The 14,418-nt window shown below is 39.7% G+C and overlaps 1 protein-coding gene across 2 annotated transcripts in view; it reads left to right on the top strand.

Moving 5' to 3' along the window:
- The window catches only part of LOC117291695 (hyccin-like), a 138,772-nt gene that overhangs the window by 106,096 nt on the left and 18,258 nt on the right, over nt 1–14,418 (top strand). For both annotated transcript variants that reach the window (XM_033773543.1, XM_033773542.1), the window contains exon 9: nt 13,383–13,544. In XM_033773543.1, the coding sequence (XP_033629434.1) occupies nt 13,383–13,544 (162 nt within the window). The remainder of the gene's footprint in view (nt 1–13,382; nt 13,545–14,418) is intronic.

The raw sequence follows: 14,418 nt of genomic DNA, 5'->3' as shown, positions 1-14,418 counted from the left end.
GTTGTATGATTTAATTTGCCGGATAAATGCTGCTGGATAACCGTTCATGTTAAGGGTAAGGACGTTCCACGTTGCAATACGGATGGATTTGCAAAACACCTTCCCCAGGGGAGCTTTGAGTACCACTCGTCATCGTTACAGGAGTCCTGCGTCTTTTGCTATCTGCCTTATATGGAGCAGGGGCTCTAACCCTGGTGCTAGTAGTTGTGTTCATTATAGGAGATTGGTTGCCCCTGGGTAGCCACTGGGATGGTGGTGTGGCTGGACTCTGCTGCCTCCTTGGGACAGGGGAGACAAGAGCACCCTTCTATGTACGTCAGCCGCCTAGCCGCAAGACTAAGGTTAACAGATTCACCGCGAGAAGGTGTGGATAGGATTTGAATGTGAGAGGCTAAAAGACCCAGTTAGCTATGAATCTGTTCAAACTGGCTTTTTGTTTGGTTTTGTATGAACTATACAAGTCTAACTTAACCAGTGGTTTTCGAATCCTCTAAGATCTTCTCACCATAACTGGTTTAGATGCTGACTCCACTACAGGTTTGTTTGGCTCTGTTTTAGTCCAAGAACTTTGATTAGAGGAGTCTGATTCTTTGTCATTAATAGCTGAATTTGGTGATTCAACCACTATGGTCGTTTCCAACTCACTTTCACCCAAAACCTCGGGAGCTAGGTATTCATGTTCAGGCTTTAGTTTATCTTTGGCTGGAATCATTTGGTCAACATGAACACTTCTGATTTTGTTCCCAGTTCAACTAAGTATCTTTTCGTACCACACACTTCTACTATTTTCCCAACACCCCACTTGTTTGGCAAAGACCTGTTGGGAGGACTGAGAAGACGAACTTGCTCATCTGGGTCAAAAGTCCTCTCTCTTTTTTTGGAGCCAAATTGCTGCTTTCAACGCAACTGTTGTTTTTCAACCCTTGATGCTAAATTTGGCTGAACCAGACCTACGTATAGGTGTGTTCTGAGCGTTCTCTTCATCAACAATTCTGCAGGTGTGTAACCCATTGTTGTGTGTGGTGTAGTCCTATACTTAGAGATTACAAAGTTACAGTACAAAGTTAGGTGTTTCAAGGCAACAATGTACTCACTGCTTTTCTCATTCTGTTTCTGGTTCCTGGTGCGGAATTTACAGCTCTCAGCGATTTCCAGAGGTGTAGGAATAAAATTATTCTCCAACTTTTTCAGAATGTCCTGGAAAAGGACGACCTTTGCTTTCTTGGGCACAAGGAGATTTACCAGTGTGCCTTAAACTTCAGGACCGACCTCTGTGAGCAGAATTGCTTTCTTGCGTTCTTGAAGGGCTTCATGTTGTTGCCCCGTGCGCTATTAGCATACAAAAGTTCTCCAATCGAGCGCGTCAATGCGTCGAGTTAGTTCGCTCAATAAACACTGATAGCTTGCAGTTTTGGTGTAACAAGTCCACCTAAAACCCGAATGTACTAAGGCTATACTAGCTTACGGTGGTCTCGACGAAAAAAACATACCGTCTGAAATCCCATCTTTGTCGTCAATGTAATGTCTAAGGACTTGAAATAAATGAAACATGTAGTGACATTACTTGCCAGTATCATGAGTGCTTTATTACAGCTATGCAGTGCGCATGCTCAACCCCTGCTCATTAGCATACATTAACATAATGTAGGAATAAATTAAAATGGGATTGCCAACTGAGCTATTCTACACTAGTCTCCCTTAAAGTTCGCCAACATAGGGTTACCAACTAATTGCTATCTAAACTATGTATGGTCTCCCTTAAATACCGCCAACATAAGGGTTACCAACTAAGCTATCTACACTATGTATGGTCTCCCTTAAAGTTCGCCAACATAGGGTTACCAACTAAGCTATCTACACTACATTGTATGTATGGTCTCCCTTAAAGACCGCCAACATAGGGTTACCAACTAAGCTATCTACACTATATATGGTCTCCCTTAAAATTCGCCAACATAGGGTTACCAACTAAGCTATCTACACTATGTATGGTCTCCCTTAAAGACCGCCAACATAGGGTTACCAACTAAGCTATCTACACTATGTATGGTCTCCCTTAAAGTTCGCCAATATAGGGTTACCAACTAAGCTATCTACACTATGTATGGTCTCCCTTAAAGACCGCCAACATAGGGTTACCAACTAAGCTATCTACACTATGTATGGTCTCCCTTAAAGACCGCCAACATAAGGGTTACCAACTAAGCTATCTACACTATGTATGGTCTCCCTTAAAGTTCACCAACATAGGGTTACCAACTAAGCTATCTACACTATAGATTAGATTAGATTAGATTAGATTATAATTCTTTATTGTCCGCATAACATATACAGATAATTGTTTTCCATTGGCAATTGGAGACATTAAAATATTATTATTATTATTATTATAATAAACATGTTCATAAAACCGAACAATAAAATGTAAAGCACAATACAAAACCACGAAAAAATTGTATATTGCTAAAATTACAGCGAATGATTGGAATAGATTACTGACAATACTTACAAGTTACTTTAAAATTATACAAAACATTTGTGGTACAGTTAAAAAATAAGTAATTACCGTTTGACTAAAGAATTAAAAAGATGAATTGAATTGGGAACAAAGGATTGTCGAAAACGAAGTGATTTTGTTTGTGGTGGACGGAGTCTAATACCAGAGCGATTAAAAACAAAGCAATTAAAAAGTGGGTGGGTCGGGTCCTTCATTTTCTCAAAAAGTACAAACGTTGGTTAGCTTTACTGTATATCGTTTCAGTATTCCTATTCCAGTTCAGTTGATCATCCACTACAGTTCCAAGATACTTATATTCATTGACTCTTTCTACAATGCAGTTATTGATAGTGAGAGGGTCATGTGTCTCAGCACCTCGTCGAAAATCAAAAATCATCTCCTTAGTTTTCTGTACATTTATCGAGAGATAGTGACGATTACACCAGTCAATAAAATTCATGACCTCTGTTACATACTCGGTAGAGTCATTTTTCAAGTACCCAGTAATTAGGGTAAACTGGGGTAAAAGCGCCCATGGGGTAAAAACGCCCACTTGACTTGTTTCTTCCGCTAGTAAAAAAAGACAAATAGAATTACTAAATGAAATATATTTCTATTAAGGACAATGCATGGGAAATATAATAAAAAGAAGAATTAAACTCATTAACATGTTTTAAGGATGCATAGTTGCTGTAAAAAAAAAAAAAAATTAAAAAGTTTTGAAAAATGCCTGTCGAAGGTTTAACCTACTAAACCTAAAAAAGAAAAAAAAACAGCACATTGTGTATTTTTTTTATTATTCCATAGTTGATATATATTCAGAAGGGTTAACTACAAAGTAATAAATGATCACAATATTCAAATGAATTTTAATATTTTGCTTACTATTGTTTTGCAAGTGGGCGTTTTTACCCCAGGATAAATCAAGTACCTCGGGGTAAAAACGCCCAGTAGCATCCTTTAACATTGAACTCTATTAAAGCCCCATTAGTCATCAAAAACCTCATTATAAATAATTTGACAGCCAAATTTGTATCTGCCTCATTAACTAACCACCCTTCCCACTTGTTGTCTTTTGGGTTGTCCAACCTCTTTTGGTCATACCAGCCCCTCCCTCTGCCCCCCCCCCCCCCCCCCTCCGTCAACCTCTTCTCCGTTCATCTCTTGTTGTCCTGTGTGCTCTGATCTATTTCCACCACTTGACTGTCTCTGTTACAACAGTAGGCCTTACCTATTACTGTTTGAGTGTGTTGTGTCCTCATTAAAATCTGGGAGGTAGATTCTGTCACATGCGCAGCACATGCGCAAAACATGTGAGAGCACATGCGAGAGCACATGTGAAAACACATGCACAGCCTGTGGACACACATGCATACATGACATGTTGTACAAGTACTGTATCTTTCAGAAGCCAGTCACACTTGGGGCTCACAGGAAGGACTCTTTTACTGAAGGTAAATATTTCAATTTCAATATTCCTACAAACTTTTAAACAATCTATTAGGCCAGTGTTATGTAGTCAATATTTCTTCATCAAGGCTTGCATACAAGTGCATGTAGGTCTGAAATATTAGGGTCAAGTTGTTAAGATTACATAGACCTACTGGTATTGCGTGTACCAGGCATATGCCTATGAGTTGGTCTTGCTATCCTACCATAGGCCTTGGTGCCTGCATCCACAGCAGCCCACTACATAATTAGTGCTGCCCGTATTTCAAGGGTAAACAGTAACCCTACATGCCCTAGGGCATTTTTCAAGGTGCAAGGTGGCATTGGCTTTATTTAATTGAGTGATTTTTCTTCCCCAACCTTTCGCATTCCAAACACTATTCTGTTGCCTAGCCTTTAGCCTTTCTTACATCTTTTTTTTCAGAGCAAGATGCCTCGACAGTATCAGAAAACTGGTTTGCGACAAAAGTATAGCACAATCACTCTAAAAACTGCCCTCTGCCGAGTGCAGAGAGGTGAAATAAGTCAACGTGAAGCAGAAAGGCAATACAAGATTCCAAGACGAACACTCAGAGAGCACATCGCAGATCCCAATCTTAAATACGGATCAGGAAGAGCTACAGACCTTTCGCATGCAGAGGAGGAACTCTTGGTAACAGCCATTATTGCAGCTGGGGAGTATGCATGTCCAATGGAGAAATCAGATATACTAGACATCACAGAAGAGTATGTCGCATCTCTGGCAAAGAAGACCCGGTTCAAGAATAACCGTCCAGGCGACGATTGGTTCTACGGCTTCACAAGACGCTGGATGACTGAACTTGCTCCTAGAAAACCAGAGGTGTTAACCATCTCTAGGGCTACATCCTGCAATGAGTTTGTCATATCAAAGTTCTTTGACATTTTAGAACAAAAAGTTGATGAGCTAGGAATCCGTGATTCTCCTGCTCAAATCATCAATCTGGATGAGACAGGCTTTGTCACCGATCCAAAATGCAAGAGAGTATTTGTAAAGAAAGGGAAACGCAACCCCAGTGTTGTCATTCCAGGTAGTGGGAAAGAAATGTACACTGTCTTGGGATGTGTTGCTGCAAATGGTAAAGTGTTCCCCCCATATATCCTCTACAAGGCCAAGAACTTGTATGATTCTTGGTGTGTTGGTGGTCCTTATGGTGCAGGGTACTCGACAACTGATTCAGGATGGATGGAAGGGACAACACTGGCCTCATGGTTCGAGAAGCGCTTCTTATACCACGTCAGACACATCAAGAAACCCATTCTGGTTTTGTTCGATGGGCACAGTAGTCACATCACTGTAGATCTAATAACCACAGCCAAAGCACACGATGTGCACCTTCTCTGTATGCCACCGCACTGTTCGCATGTTCTACAACCATTAGATGTTGGTGTGTTTGGCCCTGCCAAAAAAGACTGGAGCAAAATCCTGAAGCGGCACTACAAGGGTAGTCGACTAAAAAGTGTTGACAAGTCAACTTTTCCTGGCCTGCTGAAGCAGCTGTATGCTAAGGCTTTCCGTAAAGAGCATGTTATCTCTGGCTTCATGAAAAGCGGAATATATCCAGTGGACAGACATGCCATTCCCACAGAGAAGCTTCTTCCAGCCAAGGTGTTCTTCCGTCCAGATACAGATACACGTAGGCCTACATGTAGCACGGTACAAGTTAATCAGGACACACAGATGAGTCCAGACCAAGTTGCAGCTTCATGTTCCAGTGTAGATGAAGGTGAGACCACACAGCCAACACTTAGTCCAGCACCTGATCTTTCTTGGGACACACAGAGTCCAGCCCACGTTAGCTCTCCACCAAGTCCATTGGTTTCTCCTTCTAGTGAAGATGACTCCCTCACTGATCCTCTCACGCCAAAGCGAGCAATGAAGGTCGCTGTGCTTAACTCACTTCAGAAACGACAGGCACCAGTTAATGAAAAGAAAAGGGGGAAAGCTGTGAAGAGATCATTTGGGGAATGCCTAACAGAAGATGAAGTGGTTGTAAGGCTTCAAACAGAAGAACAAGAAAAACAGAAAAAGAAAGCAGAAATCAAAGCGAAAAAACAACTGGCTAAAAGTAAGAAAGAGCAGCTGCAAAAGAATCGAGAAGTAGCAAAAGAGAAAAAAGACCTAGCACAGAAGAGGAAAATGGAACAAAAGAAAATGCAAGCGACATCGAATGACAACAAACAAGAAACACTAGTAGCGTCACAGGCAGCAGCTTCATCAGGGACAGTACACTCGGCAGGATCTTCTGAAAACGTGATTTCTGCAAATTATCAAGTGGGAGAATATGTGGCAGCTATATATGAGGAGGATTTATACATTGGAGTAGTGATGCTACCAATCACTCCGACTCATGTGACCGTCAAATACATGCTGCCTCGTGGCACCAACAGATTCATTTGGCCAGAAAAAAATGATGACATTCTCCAGACTCGACGCTGTGATATCCTCTGCAAATTACAGACCATCATTCCAACTACTGCACGCCACTGGGGATTAAATCAAGAAGACTTGGCTAAAACTATGGTCAAATTCAATAAATGGCAGATAAATATGCATTGAAATAGCTACTATCACAAAGCAGGCTAGAAACATATATGTAAATTTATGACTAATAACATTGATTTTGCTTGGGGTAAAAACATGATTGACTTTAGTAAGGCATGTTTCAAGCTGAATTGACCGAATATGTTTTAAAGTTGCTTGTAAAAGCATGATGTAAGATATAGAGTCAAAGCTTTCTAAGTAATACTGAAAAAAAAGAAAAAAAGAAAGAAAAAAACAGTTTTAGTATGAAATGCGTCTTCTAATCTTAGGTCTTAAAAGAAATATCAGTGATCCAAGCTTGATTTTACAAAGAGCTAAGAATGGCCTTATTTGCAAATCTTTGCAATCTTAACTGACAAGTCATTTTAACATGAGTCTTAGTGCTTGTGAAATCAGGAGCTTCTGGGACGATTTCCTGGGAACAGTGTGCTTCAGTTATGGGCTTTGTAACCTTAGACCTTTCAAAGTTGGTACATAAAATAGGTGTTAAAGTTTGTCGTGCGTTAATTATGTGCGCTAATGTTTCAACCTTCCAAATAAAATTACGGTTTCAAATGATTGAGTTTATAGTTATATAATGAACTAACTGTGTTTAAAAAATTGTTTGTAGTTAGTGTAGGTTCCTCAATATTGAATCAATTGAATAAATATGATTCCACTACAAAAACCTGTATATAATAGCAATCGCTTTTGGGGGTTTACATATGCGCGGGCGTTTTTACCCGGGTCTTGGGCGTTTTTACCCCAACACCCGGGTAAAAACGCCCGCCAAACTTCCTTTCAAAAAGCAAGGAAAATTTCCCTTTATCAACATAGTGAGTTTAATTTTATATTTGCACACAATAGAGGAGATATGTAATGGATAAAACCACACATTAATTTCCCTCTGTCTCCAAGAAATTCGGAGACATTTCTCATAAACTAGAAAAACGGGCGTTTTTACCCCAGTTTACCCTACCGTGTCATCTGCATATTTAATGATGCTGCAATTTGAGCTGGAACATAAACAGTCACTGGTATATAACGAAAATAACACAGGAGAGATGACACATCCTTGAGGAACACCAGTATTGATATATTTTACATCAGAACAAACACCTCCTACTTTGACCCACTGTGGCCTATCTCTTAAAAATCCATGTATCCATCGCACAATTTGGGGTGAGATATTCATTTGTAATAATTTCTGCGCAAGGATATGAGGTTGTATTGTGTTAAAAGCACTGGAGAAATCAATAAACAGAGACCTGACGTATGTTCGGGGTGAGTCCAGGTGATTGTAAAGTTTGTGAAGATAGACAAGCACTGCATCGTCAACTCCCCTACTTTGCCTGTATGCAAATTGAAGATTATCAAGAAATGGGCTAGCCTGGCTAGTGAGAAACCTTGTGATCAATCTTTCCAAGCTATATATGGTCTCCCTTAAAGTTTGCCAACATAGGGTTACCAACTAAGCTATCTACACTTTGTATGGTCTCCCTTAAAGTTCGCCAACATAGGGTTACCAACTATAAGCTATCTACACTATGTATGGTCTCCCTTAAAGTTCGCCAACATAGGGTTACCAACTAAGCTATCTAAACTATGTATGGTCTCCCTTAAAGTTTGCCAACATAGGGTTACCAACTAAGCTATCTACACTATGTATGGTCTCCCTTAAAGTTCACCAACATAGGGTTACCAACTAAGCTATCTACACTATGTATGGTCTCCCTTAAAGTTCGCAAACATAGGGTTACCAACTAAGCTATCTACACTATGTATGGTCTCCCTTAAAGTTCGCCAACATATGGTTACCAACTAAGCTATCTACACTATGTATGGTCTCCCTTTAAGTTCACCAACATAGGGTTACCAACTAAGCTATCTACACTACATTGTATGTATGGTCTCCCTTAAAGACCGCCAACATAGGGTTACCAACTAAGCTATCTACACTCTATGTATGGTCTCCCTTAAAGACCGCCAACATAGGGTTACCAACTAAGCTATCTACACTATGTATGGTCTCCCTTAAAGACCGCCAACATAGGGTTACCAACTAAGCTATCTACACTATGTATGGTCTCCCTTAAAGTTCACCAACATAGGGTTACCAACTAAGATATCTACACTATGTATGGTCTCCCTTCAAGTTCACCAACATAGGGTTACCAACTAAGCTATCTACACTACATTGTATGTATGGTCTCCCTTAAAGACCGCCAACATAGGGTTACCAACTAAGCTATCTACACTATGTATGGTCTCCCTTAAAATTTTGCCAACATAGGGTTACCAACTAAGCTATCTACACTATGTATGGTCTCCCTTAAAGTTCACCAACATATGGTTACCAACTAAGCTATCTACACTATGTATGGTCTCCCTTAAAGACCGCCAACATAGCGTTACCAACTAAGCTATCTACACTATGTATGGTCTCCCTTAAAGACCGCCAACATAGGGTTACCAACTAAGCTATCTACACTATGTATGGTCTCCCTTAAAATTTTGCCAACATAGGGTTACCAACTAAGCTATCTACACTATGTATGGTCTCCCTTAAAGTTCACCAACATATGGTTACCAACTAAGCTATCTACACTATGTAAGGTCTCCCTTTAAGTTCACCAACATAGGGTTACCAACTAAGCTATCTACACTACATTGTATGTATGGTCTCCCTTAAAGACCGCCAACATAGCGTTACCAACTAAGCTATCTACACTATGTATGGTCTCCCTTAAAGTTCACCAACATAGGGTTACCAACTAAGATATCTACACTATGTATGGTCTCCCTTCAAGTTCACCAACATAGGGTTACCAACTAAGCTATGTATGGTCTCCCTTAAAGACCGCCAACATAGGGTTACCAACTAAGCTATCTACACTATGTATGGTCTCCCTTAAAGTTCACCAACATAGGGTTACCAACTAGGCTATCTACACTATGAATGGTCTCCCTTAAAGTTCGCCAACATAGGGTTACCAACTAAGCTATCTACACTACATTGTATGTATGGTCTCCCTTAAAGACTGCCAACATAGGGTTACCAACTAAGCTATCTACACTATGTATGGTCTCCCTTAAAGTTCGCCAACATAGGGTTACCAACTAAGCTATCTACACTATGTATGGTCTCCCTTTAAGTTCACCAACATAGGGTTACCAACTAAGCTATCTACACTATGTATGGTCTCCCTTAAAGTTCGCCAACATAGGGTTACCAACTAAGCTATCTACACTATGTATGGTCTCCCTTAAAGTTTGCCAACATAGGGTTACCAACTAAGCTATCTACACTATGTATGGTCTCCCTTAAAATTCGCCAACATAGGGTTACCAACTAAGCTATCTACACTATGTATGGTCTCCCTTAAAATTTTGCCAACATAGGGTTACCAACTAAGCTATCTACACTATGTATGGTCTCCCTTAAAGTTCGCCAACATAGGGTTACCAACTAAGCTATCTACACTATGTATGGTCTCCCTTAAAATTTTGCCAACAAAGGGTTACCAACTAAGCTATCTACACTATGTATGGTCTCCCTTAAAGTTCACCAACATAGGGTTACCAACTAAGCTATCTACACTATGTATGGTCTCCCTTAAAGTTCACCAACATAGGGTTACCAACTAAGCTATCTGCACTATGTATGGTCTCCCTTAAAGTTCGCAAACATATGGTTACCAACTAAGCTATCTACACTACATTGTATGTATGGTCTCCCTTAAAGTTCACCAACATAGGGTTACCAACTAAGCTATCTACACTACATTGTATGTATGGTCTCCCTTAAAGACCGCCAACATAGGGTTACCAACTAAGCTATCTACACTATGTATGGTCTCCCTTAAAATTTTGCCAACATAGGGTTACCAACTAAGCTATCTACACTATGTATGGTCTCCCTTAAAATTTTGCCAACATAGGGTTACCAACTAAGCTATCTACACTATGTGTGGTCTCCCTTAAAGACCGCCAACATAGGGTTACCAACTAAGCTATCTACACTATGTATGGTCTCCCTTTAAGTTCACCAACATAGGGTTACCAACTAAGCTATCTACACTACATTGTATGTATGGTCTCCCTTAAAGACCGCCAACATAGGGTTACCAACTAAGCTATCTACACTATGTATGGTCTCCCTTAAAGTTCACCAACATAGGGTTACCAACTAAGCTATCTACACTATGTATGGTCTCCCTTTAAGTTCACCAACAAAGGGTTACCAACTAAGCTATCTACACTATGTATGGTCTCCCTTAAAGACCGCCAACATAGGGTTACCAACTAAGCTATCTACACTATGTATGGTCTCCCTTTAAGTTCACCAACATAGGGTTACCAACTAAGCTATCTACACTACATTGTATGTATGGTCTCCCTTAAAGACCGCCAACATAGGTTCACCAATTAAGCTATCTACACTATGTATGGTCTCCCTTAAAGACCGCCAACATAGGGTTACCAACTAAGCTATCTATACTATGTATGGTCTCCCTTAAAGTTCACCAACATAGGGTTACCAACTAAGCTATCTACACTATGTATGGTCTCCCTTAAAGTTCACCAACATAGGGTTACCAACTAGGCTATCTACACTATGTACGGTCTCCCTTAAAGTTCGCCAACATAGGGTTACCAACTAAGCTATCTACACTACATTGTATGTATGGTCTCCCTTAAAGACTGCCAACATAGGGTTACCAACTAAGCTATCTACACTATGTATGGTCTCCCTTAAAGACCGCCAACATAGGGTTACCAACTAAGCTATCTACACTATGTATGGTCTCCCTTAAAGTTCACCAACATAGGGTTACCAACTAAGCTATCTACACTATGTATGGTCTCCCTTAAAGTTCACCAACATAGGGTTACCAACTAGGCTATCTACACTATGTATGGTCTCCCTTAAAGTTCGCCAACATAGGGTTACCAACTAAGCTATCTACACTACATTGTATGTATGGTCTCCCTTAAAGACTGCCAACATAGGGTTACCAACTAAGCTATCTACACTATGTATGGTCTCCCTTAACCCTTTAGCACGCACGCAACATTAAACATAATGTCACACGGTCCTTAGTGCGCCAGGAAAATTCAATCGATTTCCGGCCCTATCCAAAAAAACGTCGTATAACTGTCGGTGTGATTATTTTCTTGTGTTACAAGTTGAGTTTATTTTGTAGAGGATGAAATTATCTTTTGAATGATTTTCACAGTTCCTTTGTTTGACTCACCAAATTCAAGCTTTCAGGTTGGAAACATAAGAGAGATCAACAAAACATTGAAAACATTGTTTGCGTATCAAGTGAAGGTTTGTTTACGTGGAAAGTTGTGCACACAAGTTTTCTCAAGTTTATTGTCGTCCGACAGGAAAACAAAGCTACGAAAAGTGGTTGAAAATAATCACAACATACCTTGAGAAATGAAAATGAATGCCTCTATAATCAACAAATACCTTCTGTACCTAAAATCTTTTGTAAAAATCCTTTCAAATCGCGGTCCTCCGTGTGTACAAACACCAGAAAGTTTGACGCGAAACAAGCTGGAGACTGTCATTACTGTGTACATGCGCGCGTAGTACGTGGTACATCCCCTATACGGTCAGACTACACGGAGAAAACGTTTGGCTCCATACAGAGAAAAAGCACCCACTCATACATGCGTTGTTTGATTGTGAAATGACTTTCGACCTTTGAACCTTACGTAATTTTTTCTTATGTGGACCATGTGCTATTTTTAGACTGTTGTCATCTTGAGATCGCGCTCAATCTACGGCTGTTTGCTGCGTTATAATCGCATGTGTATAACTCAAATGTCACCATGTCAAACTGCAGGCGCGTGTGGGCAGTATGCGTGGTCATACGCAGGGCGCCTCCGGGCGTTATGCGGGCTCAAGGGTTAAAGACTGCCCACATGGGGTTTCTGTTTGGTGTGATGTCAACAGGGGTGCTATTTTTGAAATATTTTGAGAAAAACGTGGTTGAACATTTTGTTGTTGTTGCTTAAAACAAAATTAATCTGTGCACCAAAGGGGTTAAAGGCCACCAACATGGGGTTCGATACATGTAGTTCAGTTGGTAGAGTGCAGCATGTTTTAAACTGCAGGTGGTTTGTTTAAATTCCACTCTATTGAATTTTACTTTTTTAAACCCCAAATTATGGTTTATAATTTTATTTATTTATTTTTAAAATTATTTACACATGCAATAACCGTGGTGAGGATCACAGCAGATAATTCTTAAATGACAAAGACAAGTTTTTAAATGTTTTGGAATGAGTCACTACTCTTTTATTCCCATTCATAAAATGCCCTTTTGTAATAGCTGACTTTTTAAAAAGAAAATCCGTGGCAATCTTTTTCTTAGGCAAATTAATATTTGAAGTTTGTACATTCCCCCCCCCCTAAAAAAAAAAGAGCGTTTGGTTGTGTATACACGTGCGTACAAATAATTTGCACGTTTGTACTTTATTTTGGTATTTATTGCGTTCCACGTTAATTAATTGGTGTAAATGACCGCCTAACATGCGAAGCAAGTCGGACTTAAACGAAACAGCTCAATCTTTATTGGGGGTATGCCTTATTTTGTACATATTCAAGGATGTTTTAATTCTGTTATAGCATGACAGTCATATTTTTTCATTCTCAACAAAATTTGTGAATTTAAAAAAGTTTGTTGATGCACATTTATGCTACCAACATGGAATAGACAGGCAAATGGAAACAAACGTAAAAATTGTCATAATTTCCTATTTCAATTAATTTATTAACATGCCCCTAGTACAGCAGTTGTAAATGTATAACTATTACCGTGCTTATTGAACTAATCTAGTCTTAAATATTTCTGTACTAATAACTACTTTTCTTGTCAGATTGGCTCTTTGTGGCTTCTCAGAGGTGCAAGAACAAGGAAACCTTAAGTCAGCTGAAAGAGACCATCAAAGAAAACTTAACCTCAACACTCACAAGACTCCTAGAATTCCTTTAGACTCGCTATTTCTGTTGGAAATGCTCACTGGTATCTACTTTGTCATGTGAGTTTTTAATGAAGTATTATTAGTAAAATGGTTAGACTGGGCCTTAATAATCCTTCATGTAGAAGCAAGCTCTTATTTGCTTTTGTTAGTCTAAATGTTTGCAATGTTTTAAATGCGTGTGTATAAATCTGAATAGACCTGCAAGTTTTTTGTATGAAAGTATCATACTTGACAATGTCCTCTCAAGGCAAGTCATGCACGATTTTGAAGATCAAGACTTTTGAAACAGATGAAACATATATCATCAGGATGTCATCACGTGTCAACTTATATCAAATCAAAGAAGCTTGTCACATTTCATGCTCACACATGCATGACCCGAGCCCTTACATTCAGTCAAAACTGGAAGGAAGTTGGAACAGAAAAGAGCAGTTTGCGACTTGAATTGCTTGTACAAGAAAATTAATCAAGAATTTTCAGATGGTTTCTTTGTCATAATGATAATAAAAGCGCCCTTGAGAGACAGATTCAATTGTCATACTTCACTTGACATTTCCAAGCTTTGACAATTGATACACCATTTGGGCTGTGACAACTTAATTTTAGTCTATATACATGTAGGTCTATGGTTTATATTAACACTAAGGTGTATCTACCTTGCTGGGTATATTGTGTTTTATATAACACCCAAGCAGATCCTTGCCATTTGATTGGAGGATTGTCCGTCACGTGATAGCAAATAAAAGTACCATTGCACGCTGAGTCACTCGCCGTGCTTTTTCGTTCCATCCGAAAAGTACCATTGCACGCTGGCACGCTGCCAGCGTGCAATGGTACTTTTCGGATGGAACGAAAAAGCTGAGTAAAAACATCACTGCGTGCGCGTGTCTTTGGTAACGCAGCAGGTGTTACTGCAAGAAGGCATAGTAAA

Source organism: Asterias rubens, chromosome 6, assembly GCF_902459465.1.
Source record: "Asterias rubens chromosome 6, eAstRub1.3, whole genome shotgun sequence".
NCBI classification, from domain to species: domain Eukaryota; kingdom Metazoa; phylum Echinodermata; class Asteroidea; order Forcipulatida; family Asteriidae; genus Asterias; species Asterias rubens.
The sequence above is the reverse complement of the archived record's forward strand: the minus strand, read 5'-3'. Positions and strand labels throughout refer to the sequence as shown.